Source organism: Candoia aspera, chromosome 2, assembly GCF_035149785.1.
Source record: "Candoia aspera isolate rCanAsp1 chromosome 2, rCanAsp1.hap2, whole genome shotgun sequence".
In the NCBI taxonomy this organism is placed as follows: Eukaryota; Metazoa; Chordata; class Lepidosauria; order Squamata; family Boidae; genus Candoia; species Candoia aspera.
In genome coordinates, this window is record NC_086154.1 from 5512551 (window position 1) to 5537004 (window position 24454).

General features: G+C 45.8%; 1 protein-coding gene across 1 annotated transcript in view; it reads left to right on the top strand.

The window, feature by feature from the left end:
* LOC134492042 (zinc finger protein 420-like) overlaps positions 1 to 9568 on the top strand; it is a 39398-nt gene extending 29830 nt beyond the window's left edge. Inside the window, exon 6 of the mRNA XM_063296163.1 lies at positions 6888 to 9568. Within this exon, the coding sequence (XP_063152233.1) occupies positions 6888 to 8390 (1503 nt within the window). The 3' untranslated portion in view covers positions 8391 to 9568. The remainder of the gene's footprint in view (positions 1 to 6887) is intronic.
* Positions 9569 to 24454: the final 14886 nt, after the last annotated feature.

Here is a 24454-nt window from a genome sequence, read left to right on the forward strand (position 1 = left end):
AGGCACAGGGCTTGAGGCATCCTGCCTCGTCTTTTTGCATCAACAATGCGCCAATAGAATAATCGGAGGCATCTGCCTGTACAACAAAAGGCTTTGAGGGATCAGGGTGTTGTAAAATGGGCTCTTTGACGAAAGCTGCTTTCAGCCGCTCAAACGCCGTTTGACAAGCAGGCGTCCACCTCAACAGCGCTCCGGGATTCTTGACTCTCCTAGTATCTCCCACCCCTTTTGTTCGAAGCAGGTCCGTTAGGGGCAAGGCAATCTCAGCGAACCCCCTTATGAATAATCTGTAGTAGTTGCTGAACCCCAGGAAACTTTGAAGTTGCCTGCGGGTACGGGGACTCTCCCAGTCCATGATAGCCTGCACCTTGGCAGGGTCCATTTCTATACCTTTATCAGAAATCCTATACCCCAAGTAGTCAATTTGGGTCTGATGAAAGGCACATTTCGATAGCTTTGCATACAATTCAGCAGATCTGAGTTTACACAAGACTTTCTTTACCAGAGCTACATGCTCTTTCATGGTTTCCGTATAAATCAACACATCATCCAAATACACCAGTACACCTTTAAACAGATGTTCATGCAAAACTTCATTGATTAATTGCATAAATACCCCAGGGGCCCCAGCCAACCCAAACGGCAACACCTTATACTGGAAGGCTCCCAACGGGCAATTGAATGCAGTTTTCCACTCATCACCCTCCTTGATTCGTACACGATAGTAGGCTTCTCTTAAATCCAGTTTAGAGAAGATCTTGCCTTTGGCCAGATGTGACAACATGTCCTTTATCAATGGCAAGGGATATTTGTTGGAAATTGAGACGGCATTTAATCCGCGGAAATCCGTACAAAGTCTCAATGTCCCATCCTTTTTTGGGCGAAAAAGAACCGGCGCCCCCACGGGTGAATTCGCCGGCTCAATGAATCCGTGCGCCAAATTTTTGTCCACAAATTCCCTCAACAGAGTCAGTTCCTTTTGCGTCATGGAATAAATTTTTGGTTTAGGCAATTGAGTGTTGGGCAGCAGTTCTATGGCACAGTCCGTCTTTCGATGGGGGGGCAACTGGTCAGCTTCCTTTTCACCGAATACATCAGCAAACATCCTGTACTCGGCCGGCAAGCCTTCCAGAGGAGAGGCCGGGTAAGGCGGAGTCGCAGCTGCCGCAACCCCCACCATCTCCTCTGGGGCACCCTTCCCCTCTGCCGCTTGATAAAACCCATCCCTAAATGTGATGGTCCGGTAAACCCAGTTTATTTGGGGGTTTTGCTGCACCAACCATGGTACCCCCAACACCACCAATGGCCCCCCTACGGGAGCCACGACAAAAGACAACCCTTCCTGGTGACTGCCCAGTTGCAAGGCTACCCGCCCTGTAAAATGGGTGACCGGTTTGCCCCCTGCCATGGACCCATCCAATTGAGTAAATGCAATGGGTCTTTGTAGAGGGAAAGTGGGGAGCTCCAAAGCTGCCACCACGTCGGGGTGCATCAGACACCGGGAACACCCCGAATCAATCATGGCCCATACTTCCACCGTCTTGACTTGGGAACCCAATTTCAATTTCACCATGAGTATGCGGTAAGTGCCACTCACCGATGGAGGCTCGCGCCCGTCCTCTACCACCTGCCCAGCGGCGCCCTTTAGAGCAGGTGGCTGGCGTTTCCCACCGGCTGCGGGATTTCGGTCTCCCCTTCAATTTCGTAGAACATCACATCGTCTCCCTCGGTCTCAGCCACCGCAGCTTTCTGTTTCCTCGGCAACGCAGGGGACTTCGCCGGCGGTTTTCCGGGCCGTTCCTCTACCTTTGCCTTCGGGCATGCTGCCACTCGATGCCCCTCCTTACCACATCTCAGACACAAGCCTTTTGCGTACCGCTTCTCCCGCTCCTCGTCCCAGGGTCGTTGTCCCGGTTTCCCCCCGGTGGTCGATGGGCGGCTGGGCTTCACCTCCCGCCCCGACTTGGCGGTCTTCCGCTGGGCAAAGATCTCTTGGGCATGTTCAGCCCTTCCTGCCAGCAGGATCCACTCATACAGCGTGTATGGGTCGTCCCTCCCCAGGGACCAGCGCAGCACCTCTGTATTCAAGCCATCTTTGAAGAGCTCGATAATGGTTGCTTGGGACCAGTCATCCACCTTCCCAGCTAGCGCTTTAAACTCCAAAGCATAATCGGCCACTGATCGGGACCCCTGCTTGAGTTCCTTCAGGGCTCGCTTTGCTCTCTCCTTTGCTAAGGGGTCCTCGAAGTGTTGCTTCAACGCCCAGAGGAACTCCTCGAGATTTTCCAGTTCAGGCGCTTCCGACTGGCACATCTGGACATACCAGTCTGCCGCCCTCCCCTTCAGTTTGGTGGCAATGGTGATGATTCTTGCCTTCTCCGATTGGAAAACCGCCCCCCATTCCTCCATATAGGCTTTCGCATTCGTCAGGAAGAACGAGAGTTTGGTCGGGTCCCCATCAAACTTGACAGGGAAGTCTCGCATGCCGCCTCCCGCCGGGCTGCGCCCCACCACCAGGGCTGCTGCGGCGGGTGCTTCCCTGACTCGGGGCGGCACGGGGCCCCGGGGCGATCGCCCGGGCGATGCTGCGATTTCCATCTGGACCGACTGGTCCCCTTCGCGCCTCCGCACCACCCGTCGCCGTTCCGGGGTCAGCCCCTGGGAAGAAGGGGTTGAATGCCTCTGGCTTGATTCTTCCCGGACCTCTCGCATCGAGGTTACATCCAAGCTCAGCTGTTTCAGGATAGCCTCCAACGAATCCATTTTCGACTCCAGCACTCGGATCCGATCCGGAGTGGGTGAGCCCTCCGTTGGCTGTACCTGCACCACGTTGGGGGATAAGGGGTATCTCTGCCTCCAGGATGGGCCCCCCGCTGCTGTGGCATCTCCTCGGGTCTCATCCCAGGTGAGCAGCTCGCCCGGAGAATTCACGGTGGTCTCCGGGGCCGTTTTCAGCTCCCCGGCTTCGCTCTCCGACCCGGAGCTCACCTCCTCTCTGATGGCGGACAGCTCCCCACCTTGGGACGGTCGGCCGGACGGCCTCACGGTCGAGTCCGGTTCCCCTTCCTCCATCATCACGATGTCGGGTTCGGTCATCGCGGGCTCTCTCCCTCACAGGTTAGACGCTTGTCTTTCCTGGACAGGGGCCAGCGGAGTTAGGAACTGAGATTCTCAGCTTTATGTAATGATTGCCCTAGCCCCAAATACTCAGACTCACAAGAGGATGCTAAATGAAATCTGATTTATTAGAGTACTAAAGACAAGTACAGAGAAAGCTGAGAATGAGCAAAAGCGCGCCAAATACAAACTTAAACCCTTGCTTCAAACGTATCCCGCCTCCCTCGTAACAGCCCCGCCCGGCACAGGTGCCAGCAATCGTCAGAGTTGCTAGCCTGGGAAAGTAACCTTGAGCGCAGTAGATAACACAAATACATTCCAAAGCAAAGCCAAAATATAATCGTTCCCATCCTCCCTAGACAAATGAAACACGCATCCAATTAATGACATGCGAAACGTTACGATGCATCAAATACATTGAAACGGCGCACATGACAGTGTAGTCCTCCTTAATACTTTTCAGAAGAGTGCTGAAAACCAGTTAAAAAACGAAACCCATGAATTGAAATAATAGGAATAGCATACAAACTGTTTCAGAAATGTGCCAGCTTATCCACCTAAAAATGAATCATATGAAGGACAGATTTCCCATGTAAGAACCCCTAAGTCAACGCTAAGTGGCTGCAACAGTAAGACTGTTGGTCAAGTGACTTGGGATTTGCAGGCTTATTGCCAACATTTTGATATAGGTCAGGAAAGGAATTCGTAGTGGGTGTGTCCTGTTTTCTAAGGAATTTGGAATTTGCCAGTCAGGCTGGCTGAGGGGGCTGTGTTGCCATTCTTCAGCTTGGATGCACCTAAGCCATGTTTTGTGCACTTAACAGCACCAACCACTGGGGAGCGGGGGCTGGCAGCTACACAGCCACAAGGACTATGTGGACATCCAGATATAAATCTGTCCTACAAGAAAATGCCCATTTGGTACCTTGCAAAGCTCTGTTCCTCTTTCGGGCAATAAGGGAGACAACTTACAGGTCTTCTGTGGGATTGTCTGCTAAGGAAGATCTGTCTTTTTCTAGGGCTCTGGTCCCTTTGAGGAGGTCGCTGTGGTCTTTACAGAGGAGGAGTGGGTGCTGCTGGATTCTGGCCAGAAGGCCTTGTGCAGGGAAGTCATGCTGGAGGTTTCTAGGAATTTGGCCACTCTGGGTAAGGCCCTTTCTTTGCTCTGGGTTCTATTCATTGGGGAAGGTTTTTTCAGTGGGAGATATTTAGTATTTTGCTGGTATCCAATGCCAGATATGTAGGCTGGCCCTCAAAACACATTTTTATTTTATTTGTTTATTTATCAAATTTTATCACCACCCATCTCCCCCTAAAGGAGGGACTCTTGGTTTACAATAAAAGCAATGTTTAAAATTCAGTGCAATTATAAATACAATAAATATAAATATAAATAAGCAATAAAAATATGAAATGTAATAAAATCCAGATGGCTGAAGGCCCTCTATCAGTCTGTGAGTATAAAGGGCCATCCTAGGGCCAATCTAGGGCACTAGCCATCCCCAGGAATGACTATTCCCCTTCCCACTCCAGACATGCTGGCAAAACCAGGTTTTTAATTTTTTATGGAAGTCCAGGAGGAAGGGGGCTTGTTTCAGCAATGGGGTAAGAATGTTCTAGAGGGCGGGAGCTGTGGCAGAGAAGGCCCATTTCTTGGACCCCACCGGATGGAATTCTTTTACAGATGGGGTCCGTAACATGCCTTCTCTGCATGACTGGATGGGACAGGTCAATGTGATGTGGATGAGAGAGTCCCTCAGAGAACCTGGACCCAAGCCATGTAGGGCTTTAAAGGTGATAACCAACACCTTGAATTGGACCCGGAAGCAAACTGGCACCCAGTGCAGCTCGTGTAGCAAAGGTGTTACATGTGCCGACCTTGGGGCACCAAAGATTGCCTGCGCGGCTGCATTCTGGACCAGTTGTAGCTTCTGGTTATTCTTTAAGGGTAGCCCCATGTAGAGTGCATTACAGTAGTCTATATGGGAGATGACCAGGGCATGAGTGACCATTTGAATGGCCTCTTGATCCAGGAAAGGGCATAACTGGTGCACAACTCGAAGTTGAGCACAGGCCCTCCTGGCCACGACTGCCACCTGCTCTACGAGCAGGAGTCATGAGTCCAAGAAAGAAAGAAGGCATGATTTGCCACTTCTGTATTGTTGTGAAGAAAGCTTCCTGGTTGTGTCGATGAAGCAAATAGAGACCTTCACCTTACCTGGCAGGAAATGGGTTGGTAAGGCTGGGGGGACAGTCAAATCCCCATGGCATATTTAGAGGGAGGGGAAGGAAGACTAGGGGGATGAAAGGAACCCCGTCCAGCCACTTGGAAGCATCCTTCCCACCAGCGGCCCTGCCCTCCAACCATCAAAACGAAAGATGCAGATTCTGAAAAAGTGTCAGTGACATGCAGCTGTTTTTTCCTTTTGGGTAAAAGATGGAGGGGAAGAACTGGAAAACAGGACTTCATCAATGAAAGAAAGACAATAGGATGGTGGGGGAAGAGGAGGCAGTTAGCTGCTGTCTGCTCATCAATGAGCTGGGAGTCCAAAAGGATCCCCAATGTACAATCCAGTTCAGTGCAGGTTCATGTGACACCATCCAGAAATGAATACCGAGTCTCTGAAATGAGATGGCTGCTGCACCTAGAGCCACTCCATTTTCCTGGGATTTAGCCCCAATTTGTTCCTCCCCACATCAGGAGTTGAATAGCTTGGACATCATCCTGTGTTCAACCCAGGGTGAAGATGTAAAATACACCGTAGTATCCTCAGCAGAATGATTTACTTAACCCCATTTTGGTGGATCATCTCATCCAACAGCTTCATGTCCATGTTAAATAGGAACAGGGAGATGTCAGGCTTGGAGGAAATCTTGGGCCCGATCTCCCCCTGCCCTCTGCAAAACAGCATTCTCACTTCCTGGCCCTGGAGGTAGTCCAGAATGAAACCATTTTCAATCTTATCAAAAGCCACAGAGAGAGCAAGCAAGATTTGGGGGATCATACTTGTGTTCCAGTTCCTCCAAAGGTCACCCACAAGCATAATCAATGTTGTCTGTAACCCCAACCTGAAACTCCCCTGAAACTGGTCCAGATAATCTTCTCCACGCAGAGTCTTCTGCGGCTATAGCCCAGCCCTTTCTCAACAGCCTTTGCCAGAAGAGACGGAGACTTATGTGTAGTTATCCAGAGTGGCCAGGCTGAGTGATGGCTTTTGAGAAGGGGACACCACTGCCTTTTTCAAGGAGAAGGAGAGCAGCCCCTCAGCCAAGGAAGCATATACCAAATTCTAACAGGAATTTCTATTTCTTTTTTGCAAGCAGGTGATGGGCCAGAGAATGAGAATGACAAGCAGGCCAGGTTAATGCCACTGAAAATTGTGAAGCATGAAGTAGAAGAAGCAATATTTCACCACCAAGGGGATCCAAAAAGGCAAGAGAGAAGCAAGTCAGAAGATGGAGGGGAGAAGTCCTCCACTTCTCTCCCTGTTGAAATCCATGGCCTCCTGACCCAGCAAGATCAGAAAGGGAAGAGAAAGGGAAAATATGGCAAAAGAGAGAAAAATGAATTTGATTTACATGAATATGGCAGAAGCCAGAGTAAAGGAAGACAGCATGGCTCCAGACAGTATGGAAAATACATCAATCATTTCTTCTCTCTTACTCTACCTAAGAAACTGTACAGAAAACACAAACCACATACAATTGTAAAATTTGGGAAAGGTTTCAGTGTGAGCAGAGAGATGAAACTATGCATGAAGTGTGGGAAGAGCTTCAGTAGCAACAGTACTCTTAATCGCCATCAGAGGATCCACACAGGGGAGAAGCCATATAAATGCACAGAGTGTGGAAAAAGCTTTTGTCGGAACACACAGCTTATTCATCATAAAAGGATCCACACAGGGGAGAGACCATATAAATGCATGGAGTGTGGAAAGAGCTTTATTGAGAATAGAGACTTTATTCGCCATCAGAGGATCCACACAGGGGAAAAACCATATAAGTGCCTGGAGTGTGGAAAGAGCTTTATTGACAGCAGAGACCTTAGTCGCCACCAAAGGATCCACAGAGAGGAGAGACCATATAAATGTATGGAGTGTGGAAAAAGCTTTAATGACTACAGCACCTTTACTCACCATGAACGGACCCACACTGGAGAGACTCGATACAAATGCATGGAGTGTGGGAAAAGATTTAATAACTACAGCACCTTTACTCATCATCAAAGGATCCATGCAGGGGAGAAACCATATAACTGCATGGAGTGTGGAAAGAGCTTTACCCGGAAAGGACATCTTACTCGTCATGAAAGGATCCACACAGGGCAGAAACCTTATAAATGCCCAGAGTGTGGAAAGGGCTTCAGTACAAATTGTAATCTGACTCGCCATCAGAGGATCCACACAGGGGAGAAACCATACAGTTGCAGGGAGTGTGGAAAGAGATTCATAGAGAACAGTGACCTCACTTCCCATCAGAGGATCCACACAGGGGACAGACCATATAAATGCATGGAGTGTGGAAAGAGCTTTTTTGACAACAGTAACCTTACTCGCCACCAAAGGATCCACATAGGGGATAAACTGTATAAATGCCTAGAGTGTGGAAAGAGTTTTACTCAGAAAGGAAAACTTAATTCTCATAAAAAGATCCACACAGGGGAGAGACCATATAAATGCATGGAATGCGGAAAGAACTTTATTGACAACTGTGATCTTACTTCCCATCAAAGGATCCACACAGGGGAGAGACCATATAAATGCATGGAGTGTGGAAAAAGCTTTCGTCGGAACACAGAACTTATTCATCATAAAAGGATCCACACTGGGGAGAGACCATATAAATGCATGGACTGTGGAAAGCAGTTTACTCAGAAAGGGCATCTTACACATCATGAAAGAATCCATACAGGGGAGAAACCATATAAATGCAGAGTGTGTGGAAAGAGCTTTGCTCAGAAAGGACAGCTTAATTCTCATGAAAGGATCCACACAGGGGAGAAACCATATAAGTGTATGGAGTGTGGAAAAAGCTTTCGTTGGAGCACAGAACTTATTCATCATGAAAGGATCCACACTGGGGAGAGACCATATAAATGCATGGACTGTGGAAAGCAGTTTACTCAGAAAGGACATCTTACTCACCATGAAAGAATCCACACAGGAGAGAAACCATATAAATGCACAGAGTGTGGAAAGAGCTTTGCTCGGACAGGACAACTTAATTCTCATAAAAGGATCCACACAGGGGAGAGACCATATGATTGCACGTAGTATGGAGAAAGCTTTAACAATTACAAGACCTTTACTCATCATGAAAGCATCCACACTGGGGAAAGTCCATATAAATGCATGGAGTGTGGAAAAAACTTTAACAACCACTAGACTTTTACTCATAAATGGATCCATACAGGTGAGGAACAATATAAATGTATAGCGTGTGGAAATAACTTTACTGGGGAAGAACATCTTACTGGTTATGAAGGACCCACACAGGAAATGAACCTTATAAATGCACAGAGCGGAAAAACCTTCAGTCAAAACTCTTACCTAATTTGCCATAAGAGCATCCACACAAGGGAGAAACCATATGTAGGTCGTCCTCGCTTAACGACCACAATTGGGACCGGAAATTAGGTCGCTAAGCAATGCAGTTGTTAAGTGAGACATCACATGACCGCTTCCCTTAGCGACCACACTCCCGGCTGCCATCATTAAGCAAGAATCGTGGCTCGTTATGTGGGTCCCATGTAAGAAGCACGGGGGAGCCTCGGGGTGGGGGAGGCCCTGGGAAGCTTGGTGCAGGCTTTGTGTGAGTTGGGAGGATGCTGCAATGTGGTGCAAAGCTGTAGCTGCCCCAGCGGCACTTACGACTGCAAGGGCGCTGCAACTCCCCCCACATGCCTATCTCCTTCCCCACCTATGCCCTTTTGACCACCCTGGACAACTTCACTCATCAGTGGCAGTGCCAAGGCTGTGGCTAAAGTAGAGGCCCAGGCCCTTCAGCAGTCTCAGCCAGCTGCCAGTGCCCCCAGACCTCTACTTCAGCACCACTGCCACTGGGAAATGCCACCTCAAGCCTGGCCTTCGCCATCTTGCTCCGTTCCCCAAGCCACACCTCTCGTTCCTTCCCCAAGCTGCGCCTCTCAATCCGTCCACAAGCCGGTGCCTGATTCCTTCCTTTGTCGTCGTTAAGCAAGGACTACCTGTAGTTGCAGGGAGTGTGGAGATTCACTGAGAACAGTGACCTTTCTTCCCATCAAAGGATCCACATGGGGGACAGACCGTATAAATGCCTGGAGTGTGGAAAGAGCTTTACCCAAAAAGGAAAACTTAATTCTCATAGGTTCCACACAGGGAAGGAACCATACAAATGCATGGAGTGTGGAAAGAGCTTTAATGATTACAGCACCTTTACTTCTCCTAAAGGGATCCACACAGGAGAAACCAAATAGTTAGATGGAATGAACTTCATTCAGAACAGTCGACTCACTCGTCAAAGGATCCAGACATGGGCGAAACCTATCACTGCGTGGAACGTGCAAAGTTCTTTGGTTTGCCCTGGAATCTTATTTACCACCCTGTGAGGGTTCTTTCCTTTCCAAGGACTGGACAGACCATGGCGTAGCAGATACGTACACAGTGTTTTGTTGTGGCACACACCTTCCCTAACAACAGGCTGTTGCTCTGGGTTAACTCTACCCTTCTAGGTCTTGCAAGTTGATGTTGCCACGTAAATATCTCTTTAATACTCAGTCCTTAAAGCAAAAAAAGTCTCAAAGTCTGTATAGCGGCATACAGTATTTGCCTCCCTCTGCGGGTTCTTGCAGTAGTAGGGATGAGGGGCTGCCTTACACTAGTTTATTTATTTTATTTATCATATTTTTATCACCGCCCATCTCCCTCATACGGGGGACTCTGGGCGGTTCACAATAAAACAGTTTAAAATTTGATAAAATCATAATATCATTAATCTATAAATATCAATATCAAATAAATATAAAATGTAGTGAGATCCAAGTAATGGCAGATCTAATACCACCCAGAGGGGAGCAAGACCGGCCTCGGCAGTACTAGGGAGCCAACCAACCCCAAGCATGGCTCTTCCTCTCCCCACTCCAAGCATGGTGACAAAGCCAGGTCTTCAGTCGTTTCCTGAAATCCAAAAGAGAGGTGGAAGGGTGTTCCAAAGGGCAGGAGCTGCTGCAGAGAAGGCCCGCCTCCTGGACCCCGCCAGATGGAATTCTCATGCAGACGGGGCCCGCAGCAGGCCCTCCCTGCGTGAGCGGGCGAGAGTCCCTGAGGTAACCTGGACCCGTGCCATGTAGGGCTTTAAAGGTGATAACCAACACCTTGAATTGGACCTGGAAGCAAACTGGCACCCAGTGCAGCTTGTGCAGCAACAGAGTAATATGTGCTGATCTTGGAGTACCCAAGATCACCCGCGCAGCTGCATTTGGACCAGCTGTAGCTTCCGGATACTCTTCAAGGGTAGCCCCATGTAGAGTGCATTACAGTAGTCTATATGGGAGATGACCAGGGCATGAGTGACCAAAGGGCCTCTCACTCCAGGAAGGGGCGTAACTAGTGCATAACATGAGGTTGTGCAAAGGCCCTTCTGGCCACAACTGCCACCTGCTCTTCGAGCAGGAGTCGTGAGTCCAAGAGGACCCCCAAGTTACACACCAGGTCTATCTGGGGCAATGCAACCCAGTTGCTCCTTTTCTGGTTGCTGCTGCCAAGGTCAAGCTCTGCTCTGAAGCAGGGTTGCTTTTGAGCACTCCAGCTGACCTCCCAAGCCAAGCTCCAGGCAGGATCCCACCAGGATATTTTTTTTATTAGTATTTTATATCCAGCCTTTATTATTTTTTATAAATAACTCAAGGCGGGGAACATACCTAATACTCCATCCTCCTCCTATTTTCCCCACAACAACCCTGTGAGGCGAGTTGGGCTGCAAGAGAGGGACTGGCCCAAGGTCAACCAGGTGGCTTTCATGCCTATACCGGGACTAGAACTCACAATCTCCTAGTTTCTAGCCCAGCACCTAACCACTAGGCCAAACTGGCTCTTAGGCTGCTTACTGTAACTTGTGATCCTGGCACTTGACTGGTAGTCCCCTTGCCTGCCTGTAACAGTTGTCATTCTCCAGATGTCACCTCCACTTCCCTGTCTGCTTGCTGTTTCCTTATCTCCTTTCTCCTACACACCCACCCACACTCTGTCTTAGCGTTTGGTTTCTTAAGCTAAGGGCCTGGGTGGGTGAGGCTACCTCTGGATGACGACAAGTCCTTGAAAACACCAGGATGTGGCTCAACTAGCCAGGCAGCTGGAACACTGACATGGATGCTTGCTTGTAAGTAAACAGTGAATGGGGGAATGAATCCATGCATGATTGCATGAGCCCACCTCTCAGGTTTTTGGGGCAGTAAACGTTTACAGCCCTTTAGAAAAAAGCATGAGCTGTGCTGAGCCTGTGGGAAATGGGGTGGGAAGCGTTTCTGCCTCACTGCAGCTTCTTTTCACAAGCGCAGACAGCAATCCCAGCTTCATCTCAAACATCCACACAGGAGAAATGCTATAAGCGCTCAAATGTAGAAAGAGCTGAAGGTTGATCAGTGACCCTACTTGTCATAGAATGACCCATACAGGACAGTTACCATAGAAATTTACAAGAGAATGGGCAAGTCAGTGGAAGTGTACCACAGTCTCATTCATCTTGCACGTTCTATATATACTATATTCCCAAATAATGGAGAACACCTCTCTTTGAAAGGTGGTTACCACAGTAGGGCTTGGTTGCTGAGTCTGCAATCAAAGGAAGTTAGGGCTGGATGTGATAATGCAGCAGCCATGGAAGGTGGAACAGGAAGAGAAGAGAACGCTGTACAGCTAAAGGAAGACAAGAGGTGAAGAGGTGTGTGTGTGTGTGTGTGTGTGTGTAAAACATTCATCAAGGAGGGAGGTTCATGTAAGTCTTTAGGACTGACTTCAGACGAGATCAGCTGCAGTGTTTTCACAGAACTAAATGTAACGACAAACTCTGTGTTTTTGTAACCGCGAGCTACATTGATCTTACAATTTTCCAAATTGTATAAATGGATTTGTTCCATATTTCTCGAAAGCGGCTGTCCTGGGCAGTCGCCAATCAGAGAACAGGCTTAGGAATTCAGATTGGAAGAGAAGGATGTCAAGGATCTCTGGGGATAATGGTAGCCCAGGTCCATCATACATGCGTTCTTTGCAGTTCCCTGAGCTTAAGGCGTTCTAGCAAGGCTTCCTCCACACGATCAATGGATACCGCCTGAGAAGCCACTAACCAACCAGCCCCATAGAGTTCAGATTCCACACACGCTGTGGATACAGCCAGGCAGTCACCAGGTCTGAACTGTTGTGCTGAGGAAGCCTTGCTGGAACATAAGACAAAAGGTCTGCAGAAAACAAGATCCACACTTGGCTGTTGATTGCCTTAAGCTCAGAGAACTCCAAAAAAGGTCTGTAAAGGAGACTTTCCCGTCTTTTTCCTTATTTTCATCCTTTTTGACCCCATCTTTGTTTCTCCTCCCTCCCTTTCCATGCAGCTGTCTTTCCAGATTACTCAGTCCAATCTTGAGGGGCTGCACAACCTCCTGAACCACAAACTGCCCCTGAGCTGGGTTTGCCCATTAGTTGCACTGAAATGTGGTTAGTAACAGGCTGGGATCTCTAGAAAGAGAGTATTTGGGGCTACTAAGGTTAGAAAGGAGGTCTGAGGTTGGGAAGTAAAAGATGTACACTTCTGTCTGATGTAGAAAGATCAGATAAATTCTCCCTGCCTGATAAAACAAGAGCCCAAATGAGGGATCCACTAGGTGAACATTTGGGTGGACAGACCGCTGACTGGGTTCCTGTAACACATCAGGTTAGACGAAAATGGAGTGGCACGACTGGATTCTGGTGAGAGGGCCTTTTGCAGGGAAGTCGTGTTGGAGGTGGGAGGAATGTGGACACTCTGCATAAGGCTTCTCTTTGCTCTGGCTCCATTCATTGGGGAAGGTGGTTTTTTTAAAACATAATTTTAAATAAAAGAAGATTTTACATACGATTAAACAACTACAAAAACATAAAAGGAAAAATAGGAAACGGAGATATGAAAGCCTGGGTGGGTGAGCCTGATAATAAGTTCTTCCTCCCTGAGAAAACAAGAATCCAAAGGAAGGATCTACAGTGCTAGAATTCAACATGGAAGAGTCTGGATGGAGAGACACACCAAATGGGTTCCTGTAACACCTCAGGTGAGACTAAAACGGGATTGGGTAATTTCTGGCACCCGGCCAACCTTGTCTAGATAAGCAGGGTGTGCCCTGGTTAGAGATGGGATAGGAGACCACCAGGAATTCCAAGACTGAAGGCCCGTAGGGCTGTCTGAGGAGGACAGAATGAAGCTGAAGGATGTAAGAGTCCATCTTTGGCTCTGTATTCTTTTCCTCAGGTGTTCCTCCCCTGAATGTAAAAAAAAAAGAGGTAAAGGTTCCCGTTTAGTCAAGTCCGACATGAGCCAGCGTTGTCTGAAGACGCTTTTACGGTCACGTGGCCAGCATGACAGTCACAGAACGCTGTTACCTTCCCGCTGAAGCGGTACCTATTTATCTACCTGCATTGACATGCTTTCGAATTGGCAAGAGCTGGGGTGAGTACGGGAGCTCACTCCATCGCGGGGCGCTCGGGTCTCGAGCCGCCAAACTTGCAACCTTCCAGTCGACAAGCCTGGCATCTTAACCAGAGCCACCACGCGCCCCCCCCCCCCCCGGAATGTAGCTGCTACTAATTTTGTTGCCTTGACTGTGACTAGCTTCTTGTCTACATCACATTGTGTAATTAAGAGTGGTTATTGTTTTGCTTCACTCAATAAATTATTTCAGTTTTTACCCGGTTTGTGTGTGAATTGCCTGAATCTCTTCCTCACCCTTGGCTGGGGCAAAACAAGGCTAGCCCTCCAGGACTCATTGCTGCAATGGAATCCATCTGCCTTGTCGCTGTTCTTTTCTTCCTCCCATCTTTCCCAGTTCTATGGATTCCTCAACGGAGTCGGGTCTTCACATGCTGTGACGTTCCCAAGATGTGATGGAGCCTGGTCATTTGCGCCCCAAGTGTGAACTGTGGGTTGATTTCCTTTTTGATCCGTTTCTTGGTTTTCTTGTCCGCCTGTGGTCTTTTCAAGAGTCTTCTCCGACACCAAAGTTGAAAAGCGTCAATATTCTTTCTATCCTGCTTCTTAAACCTTTGCTCCCATAAAGTTTCACAGAGAAAACTTGCGTGCCAGATTCTGATCTTCATAGCATCTGAGCATCTTTTCCAAGACCTTCATCCCTCTTCTACCAAATGCTAATCTGAGGCGTATTTTTTCTTTTCGGTTCCTTTACTGTTGACAGTCGACCCTCAAAACATCTTTGTATACCATTGCTGCCTGATATTGGTGCCTGCTTGCTTTAACTGGGCAGCTGGGATGACCACCTCACCTTGAGGGACTCTGCGAGAGTACGTACTCTTCAGCAGATGCTCCTTGTCATGACCCCGTTGCAAGGCACAAAAGAGCCTCACAATGTGGATCATGATCATCAGGAAAGAGGAAGGATATAATCAAATCAATGCTCAACTAATCACCCAAGCACCCACACCCATGAACTGATCTACAGCTTAATAGAAGGGCATCACAAGGTAATTCAGATAAGCATCGATGACACAGGAGGATTCACGCCTTGTGCCCCGGAGGACGCATCTGCACCCACAGGACAAAGACGGCAGCCGGGAAAACGCCCAAACACCCATCAACATCTAAATCTCCCATCCGGTCGGGAATGGGGACAATGGAGGGTGGAGGAGCACGGGGTCCGGCAAGAGGGTATAAACAGGATACCATGCCACCGCACCTCCATTCCCGTTTTTCTTTCTGTCAAGCACCGTTCCAATAAACCAGATATCCTTAATCCCTATTGAGTGAGTCCGTGTCTTGTTCGGAGCTAGGCTGACCCTGACACTCCTGGAATGCTTCACTTGTTGGTTTGGAAAAGGAAAATATCCTATTAAATTCCCTTCCCAGGGACCTAGGCAATAAACCTTGTCAACTTGGCCATAAAACACTTAGAAAGCCAAAGAATGTTTAAAAAGCCAGGAGAAGGTACTAAGAGGGACACAAGGCCATTATAAAATAAAAAGCTGCTGCTTAGAAAGCAACTGGGTTTGTGAAATGTTGCCCCTTTTATCATCTCAAAAACATTACTGTATCTTTTTAATGGCACCCTCAGTGCTTCAGATTCCTGCCTATATAGTAATTTATTAAATTTATATGCCACCTGACTTCCAGTGACTCTGGGTGGGTATATCTGACCTCACTAACCAGTGTCCCAATCCAGTGTATTCTTAACCCAGTCCTATTGGTCAATCCTATTGCTTAAGAGCAGAGACCTCACATTGACAACAAAGGTCCGCATAGTTAAAGCAATGGTGTTCCCCGTAGAAACATATGGCTGCGAGAGCTGGACCATAAGGAAGGCTGAGAGAAGGAAGATGGATGCTTCTGAACTGTGGTGTTGGAGGAAAATTCTGAGAGTGCCTTGGACTGCCAGAAGATCAAACCAGGAAATAAAGCCAGACTGCTCACTTGAGGGAATGATATTAATGGCAAAACTGAAGTACTTTGGCCACATAATGAGAAGACAGGACACCCTGGAGAAGATGCTGATGCTAGGGAGAGTGGAGGGCAAAAGGAAGAGGGGCCGACCAAGGGCAAGGTGGATGGATGATATTCTAGAGGTGACGGACTCGTCCCTGGGGGAGCTGGGGGTGTTGACGACCGACAGGCAGCTCTGGCGTGGGCTGGTCCATGAAGTCACGAAGAGTCGGAAGCGACTAAACGAATAAACAACATTGGTCAATCATATGTAGGTTCTAATTTGCATAATTCTGTATGGAAAGCTTGCATCCCCTATAGGCTGGCTTTTGCTGCCTCCAATATCAAAACAAAACATTTGTGCTTCCATAGACAGCTACCCATTTTAAACGATCTGTTGGGGGAATTTCTAGAACAGCAGCATAGCAGGACTACTGTTATGTGTGCTCCTTTTTTTTAATAAGAATTTTATTAAGTGTAAAGCAAAGATAAAAAACACAAAAAAGAAAAAAAATACAAAAAAAGTGAAAACAAAATGAAAAAAAAAAAGATTTTTTAAGAAATTACAAGATGACTTCCAACTTTCAACAAGAATATACAGCAATTTCCATAATTAATCCCTTACTCTAAATCTAACCAAGATCACATTATTTCTATAAATCATTCTATAGATACATTATAAAAATCACTAAAAACAATTACTCCTTCCCCTTATATATAAAGAAAAATAAATATACGAACCTCTAAAGCATGGGCGTCCAACCTTTTGGCTTCCCTGGGCCACAATGACTGAGGAATTGTCTTGGGCCACACATAAAACACATAATATAGTTAATGTATATAAGTAATAAAACTTCATTTATTTTTTAATTTTTTAATTATATTTTATTATAAAATTTTATTAATATTAATATAAAATTATATTTTAAAAAAGAGGGCAACATAAATCTAGTGGGATATTTGACCTTGTTTTTGTGAAACATGCGTCAATGTCTGGTTCAATGAAAGTGGTTGCAATTCTCAGTGAAGGTGCTGGTCAGAAATTTTAATTCTAATTTTACTCTTCGTGTGCTTCATCCTTGAAAATAGTTGCTCACAAATGTTGTTGTTGTTTATTCGTTTAGTCGCTTCCGACTCTTCGTGACTTCATCGACCAGCCCACGCCAGAGCTTCCTGTCGGTCGTCAACACCCCCAGCTCCCCCAGGGACGAGTCCGTCACCTCTAGAATATCATCCATCCATCTTGCCCTTGGTCGGCCCCTCTTCCTTTTGCCTTCCACTCTCCCTACCATCAGCATCTTCTCCAGGGTGTCCTTTCTTCTCATTATGTGGCCAAAGTATTTCAGTTTTGCCTTTAATATCATTCCCTCAAGTGAGCAGTCTGGCTTTATTTCCTGGAGGATGGACTGGTTGGATCTTCTTGCAGTCCAAGGCACTCTCAGAATTTTCCTCCAACACCACAGTTCAAAAGCATCGATCTTCCTTCGCTCAGCCTTCCTTATGGTCCAGCTCTCGCAGCCATATGTTACTACAGGGAACACCATTGCTTTAACTATGCGGGCCTTTGTTGTCACTGTGATGTCTCTGCTCTTAACTATTTTATCGAGATTTGTCATTGCTCTTCTCCCAAGGATTAAGCGTCTTCTGATTTCCTGACTGCAGTCAGCATCTGCAGTAATCTTTGCACCTAGGAATACAAAGTCTTTCACTGCTTCTACATTTTCTCCCTCTATTTGCCAGTTATCAATCAAGCTGGTTGCCATAATCTTGGTTTTTTTGAGGTTTAGCTGCAAACCAGCTTTTGCACTTTCTTCTTTCACCTTCATCATAAGGCTCCTCAGTTCCTCTTCACTTTCAGCCATCAAGGTGGTATCATCTGCATATCTGAGATTGTTAATGTTTCTTCCAGAGATTTTAACTCCAGCCTTGGATTCCTCAAGGCCAGCTTGTCGCATGATGTGTTCTGCATACAAGTTGAATAGGTAGGGTGAGAGTATACAGCCCTGCCGTACTCCTTTCCCAATCTTAAACCAGTCTTTTGTTCCGTGGTCTGTTCTTACTGTTGCTACTTGGTCGTTATACAGATTCTTCAGGAGGCATACAAGATGACTTGGTATCCCCATACCACTAAGAACTTGCCACAATTTGTTATGGTCCACACAGTCAAAGGCTTTAGAATAGTCAATAAAACAGAAATAGATGTTTTTCTGAAACTCCCTGGCTTTTTCCATTATCCAGCGGATATTGGCAATTTGGTCTCTAGTTCCTCTGCCTTTTCTAAACCCAGCTTGTACATCTGGCAATTCTCGCTCCATGAACTGCTGAAGTCTACCTTGCAGGATCTTGAGCATTACCTTACTGGCATGTGAAATGAGTGCCACTGTTCGATAGTTTGAACATTCTTTAGTGTTTCCCTTTTTTGGTATGGGGATATAAGTTGATTTTTTCCAGTCTGATGGCCATTCTTGTGTTTTCCAAATTTGCTGGAATATAGCATGCATTACCTTGACAGCATCATCTTGCAAGATTTTGAACAGTTCAGCTGGGATGCCGTCGTCTCCTGTTGCCTTGTTATTAGCAATGCTTCTTAAGGCCCACTCAACCTCACTCTTCAGGATGTCTGGCTCTAGCTCACCGACCACACCGTCAAAGCTATCCCCAATATTGTTATCCTTCCTATACAGGTTTTCTGTATATTCTTGCCACCTTTTCTTGATCTCTTCTTCTTCTGTTAGGTCCTTGCCATCTTTGTTTTTGATCATACCCATTTTTGCCTGGAATTTACCTCCAATGTTTCTAATTTTCTGGAAGAGATCTCTTGTCCTTCCTATTCTATTGTCTTCTTCCACTTCCGCGCATTGCTTGTTTAAAAATAATTCCTTATCTCTTCTGGCTAACCTCTGGAATTTTGCATTTAATTGGGCATATCTCCCCCTATCACTGTTGCCTTTTGCTTTCCTTCTTTCTTGGGCTACTTCTAGTGTCTCAGCAGACAGCCATTTTGCCTTCTTGGTTTTCTCTTTCTTTGGGATGTATTTTGTTGCCGCCTCCTGAACAATGCTGCCAACTTCTGTCCAGAGTTCTTCCGGGACCCTATCTACTAAGTCCAGTCCCTTAAATCGATTCTTCACCTCCACTGCATATTCCTTAGGAATATTAGTGAGCTCATATCTAGCTGATCTGTGGGTCTTCCCTAATCTCTTTAGTCTGATCCTAAATTGTGCAAGAAGAAGTTCGTGATCTGAACTACAGTCAGCTCCAGGCCTTGTTTTTACCGACTGTACAGATGTCCGCCACCTTTGGCTGCAAAGGATGTAATCAATCTGATTTCGGTGTTGTCCATCTGGTGAAGTCCATGTATAAAGCCGTCTCTTAGGTTGTTGGAAGAGAGTGTTTGTTATGCAGAGTGAATTGTCTTGGCAAAATTCTATCAGCCTGTGTCCTGCTTCGTTTTGTTCTCCCAGGCCATACTTACCTGTAATTCGAGGTGTCATTTGACTGCCCACCTTAGCATTCCAGTCTCCTGTGATGAAAATAACATCTCTTTTAGGCGTGTTGTCCAGTAGGTGCTGCAGATCCTCATAGAACTGCTCTACTTCAGCTTCTTCAGCATTTGTGGTTGGGGCGTATATTTGGATCACTGTGATGTTAGATGGCTTGCCCTGAATTCGAATTGAGATCATTCTGTCATTTTTTGGGTTGTATCCAAGCACTGCTTTAGCCACTTTACTATTAATTATGAAGGCTACTCCATTTCTTCTGTGGTCCTCTTGTCCACAGTAGTAGATCTGGTGGTCATTTGATGTGAAGTGGCCCATCCCAGTCCATTTCAGTTCACTGACGCCCAGAATGTCTATCTTTAATCTTGACATCTCACCAATAACCACATCCAATTTGCCCTGGCTCATAGATCTTACATTCCAGGTTCCGATGGTGTGTTGATCCTTAGAACATCGGATTCGCCGTTCAACACCAGCACCGTCGGCCGCTAGCCGTCCTTCCGGCTTTGAGCTAGCTGCGTCATCACGTCTGGGGCTAGTTGAGCTCATCCTCTGTTCCTCCCCAGTAGCATTTTGACCATCTTCCGACCTGGGGGTCTCATCTTCCGATGGTATACCGACATATCTCTGGTTGTACTGATCCATTTAGTTTTCACGGCAAGAATACTGAGGTGGGTTGCCATTACCTTCCCCAGGGATCGCATTTAGTCTGACCTCTCTGTCATGACCTTCCCGTCTTGGGTGGCCCTTCACGGTTTAGCTCATGGCATCATTGAGGTGCTCAAGCTCCAGCACCACGACAAGGTAACGATCCTTTGCTGAAGGCTCACAAATGTACGTGCTGCCAAAAAGTGATGTCATGAATAAGGCATGATTGTGAAGCGAGGGGTATTTTTCTCTGGGAAGATAGGTCTTATAAAAATCCAGTAGAGAGAATGATCAAATTTTTTTTTTTGAGTTGAACGTCAGAGTTGCAACTCTGTGCATTTCGTTTGAAAATTTGGAGGTAATGTAGTTATGATGACTGAAAACGGGCTTAAAAACGTATCAAAATACTGATTTTTCCGGAAATCTTAAAACCTGTTCTCAAATTCCTGTATCAAACTGAAAAGCAAGGCTGCATATTTCTCGCTGTTCACAGGACTGTGCTTATTTATTTATTTATTAAATTTATATCACCGCCCATCTCTCCCAATTTAATATGTTTAGCCAACATATTAAAATGTATAAAATTACTTCCCATAACCTGAGCTTGCTATACTTTAAGTTTAATTTCAAACGCTGTTATGGTTTGAAACATTGCAGTGATAAGTCAGTTTTCACCTTGAAGGCGCATGTTTAACTCATTTAAATGAGTGGTCAAATTCACCAAAAATGCTAAATCTGTGAGCCATTTTTCATCTTCAAGTTCTGGCGCAAATTTTCTTTTTGATTCCATAAACAATTTGATTTCATTTCGCAAATCATAAAATCTTTTCAGCATTTTATGCCGACTTAGCCACCATACTTCAGAAAAGTAAATGATGTCACCATTATCAGCATCCATACTTTTAAGGAACTCCTGGAATAGGCGATGATTCAATCTCTTGGCCGTTATGAAATTCACTGCTTTGATGGCAATTTGCATGACATTATCCATTTTTAAAGCTTTCGCACATACATTTTCTTGATGTAGAATGGAGTGATACTTCATCAAACATGAGTTGCCAACGGCACTTGCATCGTCTTCTATCAATTTTGTAAGTCCCTCACTTTTACCAACCATCGCCAGGGCGCCATCAGTAGATATACCAGATATGTTGACAATGGTTAAAGAAAATTGCTTTAATGTCATTTTTACTGCTTCATACAAATCAAGAGTTTTAGTTGTGTCTTTTAATGGCACCAAAGAAGCCATTTCTTCAGTGACATTATATTCGTTATCAATATCTCTAATAAAAATGGCAAGTTGAGCTGTATCTGTAGCATCAGTACTTCCATCCATCGCCAAAGCATAACATTTGAAATTAGCAGCTTTACTCTTTAAACCTCTTTCAATAGATTTTCCTATTTCTTCAATTCGCCTGGCTATAGTCCGGTGAGACAAACTGATTTTAGAAAAATCGCCTTTTTTATCAGGACAAATTATATCTGCCATGCCTTCCATACATTGCTTAATAAACTCACCATCAGTAAATGGTTTTGATTTTTTTTGCAATCAGATTTGCTACCAAATAACTAGCTTTTATAATAGAGTCCTTTTGAGTTGTGACGTTTAAAAAAAAAGTTGAGACAGACTTTTTTTCAGTTCCACTAATTTGTCTTTACGACAAATTCCTTAGTACACTTCAAATTTGGCAGCATGTTTTTCCGTATAATGCCTTTTCAAATTGTAGTCTTTGAAAACTGACACATTTTCCCTACAAATTAAGCATAGTGCCTTAGTATTGCCTCGAAGTACTCATCTGTCCATTTTTCATTGAATACTCTTCCTTCGACAGGGATGCGGTGGCGCTGCGGGTTAAACCGCTGCGCTGATGAGCTTGCCAATCAGAAGGTCGGCGGTTCGAATCCACGCGACGGGGTGAGCTCCCGTTGCTAGTCCCAGCTCCTGCTCACCTAGCAGTTCGAAAACATGCAAATGTGAGTAGATCAATAGGTACCGCTTCGGCGGGAAGGTAACGGTGTTCCGTGTCATCATGCCGGCCACATGACCACGGACGGGTCTACGGACGCCGGCTCTACGGCTTAGAAACGGAGATGAGCACTGCCCCCTAGAGTCGGACACGACTGGACTTTACGTCAAGGGAAACCTTTACCTTTACCTACTCTTCCTTCAGAGTATTCTGTTCTGTTTTCTGTTGAAATGACACTGAAGCCATGCTGGAATAAACTTATTTAGGAATAAATATGACGACCGACAGGAAGCTCTGGCGTGGGCTGGTCCATGAAGTCACAAAGAGTCGGAAGCGACTAAACGAATAAACAACAAAGTAAATTGTTAGAAAAATAAAGCAAAGTTTAATAATCAAGTAAGAAAACTTACATGTCTACTTAATAACAACAACAATAAATGCCTGTTGTCACAGAACACGTGTAGGTAGGTTGAAATATTAAATATAACACCAAGTCGCCACAAGCTGACATGTGTAGTGGGTGGCGGCGTTAGCACCGCACTACCCCCTCCCCTACACAGCACTCCGTTGTTTCTACCTACGTAGTCTGTGCTCGAGCACCATGCGATCAAGTCACCAAAAGATTGCAAGATAATGTTAAAAGTTTACGATCTTGGGGGGCCACATTACTAGCTGTTCAGGGCAAATGCGGCCCATGGGCCGTGGGTTGGACACGCCTGCTCTAAATCAACTTCCCTCCCCCAAAAGAACCCATTTATTTAGATATTTCCTTCCTACTACTATTCTATATATTTCTGGCCACTATAATAAAAATCAAATTATAAAAACATTCGAATTGTCTACTTTTCTGCTTAATAATACTATAACAAGCTTAACCCTATTAAGCCTAAAACCAAACACTTACATCTTATAAACCTTAAAAGATCAAACAAACTTTAAATCATTAAAGAAAAATGGAATCATAGAAGCCTTAATATTAATCCAAATACATATTCTTAATTTCTTATCCCACACTGAAATATACCAGAGCATTTTGTCTCCATATTACACATAAGGCATTTTTCATAAAAAAAAATTAACCCAACTGTCCCCCTTAAAAAAATAAATAAATCAAACTCCTCAGTAGAAAACCTCCCACATAACATAGCTTCCTTCCCAAAATAATCTTTAAGAAAAACAGCCTGGCCAGTATCTGGTCATACTTTAACTCCTTCTTCATCAAAATATGTTTGTTGCCCGGCATTTCTCCAAAGAGTCCATTATTGCCAGGAAAAATATCTCCCTCTCGATAAACTTCTATCTCCCCTCACAGAACATCTTCAGCCAGTTGACACATTTTAGAACTGATATTTTCTACAATATCCCGAATATCTTGTGTAATAGCTTGGCAGGGAAGGGACGCGGTGGCGCTGCGGGTTAAACCGCTGAGCTGTCGATCGGAAGGTCGGCGGTTCGAAACCGCGCGGCGGGGTGAGCTCCCATTGCTAGTCCCAGCTCCTGCTCACCTAGCAGTTCGAAAACACGCAAATGTGAGTAGATCAATAGGTACCGCTTCGGCGGGAAGTTAACGGCGTTCCGTGTCGTCATGCCGGCCACATGACCCGGAAGTGTCTACGGACAACACCGGCTCTTCGGCTTAGTAACAGGGAGATGATTAATTATTCTCAGTCCTCCTTAAAATTTAGACTGGAAGTAAGCCAAAGACTAAAAAAAAAGGTTTTGAAGGTATCCAGAAATAACAATAGGTACCAAGAGACTCCGCTTTTTCTTGTTGTAGAAAGCCTCTCTTAGGGTTAGAAAACTTTAAAATATAAATTGAGTGATTTAGAAATGGGGGAGGGCTCAACCTAATGTCCCTTAAGGCTACAAATGCAGGTTGGAAATGATGGCTTCCTGGCCTCCCGTCATCTCTTACCAAGTCTTTGTTGTTTGCGATTCTCAGGCTGCAAGGTGACATTTTGGAGGACAAAATGGGATGATTCCAAGCTTTTTCTTAACTCCTGAAAAAGCTCTGGGCTTCAGGTAAAAGCCTGAGCTCCCCACCCAAAAAAACCACGTAAGTTCTGTCCACGGAGGTTGTGGACAAGGCTGTTCAGTCGGCCATGTTCCCCACCGGAAGTCCCTTTGTGCGTTCCTTTCTGATTGCTTGAACAACTTACCTTTTCTAGGATTTTCCCAGGTACTGATGTCAAACAGATTGGTCTGTAGTTTCATGGCTCCACTTCTTTCCCTATGTTAAAGACTGGAACTTTAGCTCTTCTCCACTCTTCTGGCACTTTCCCTGTATTTCAGGAATTCTGAAAGATTACAGTCAGTGCTTCTGAAATCACATCTACCAGTTTCTTTGGCACCTGGGATGTAATCCATCTGGTCCCAGATACTTGAATACATTCAGAGAAGCAAGGTCTTCTCTTACCACTCCCTTGCCAATTTTGACCTGCAATTTTCTTCTGCCACCCCACAGTGTGAAGACAGATGCAAAATAGGAATTAAGCAGTTCAGTCTTTTCTCCATTGCCCATCGCCATCTCACTATCTTCTGCCAGGGGACTGATGGTTTCCTTGATCTACCTCT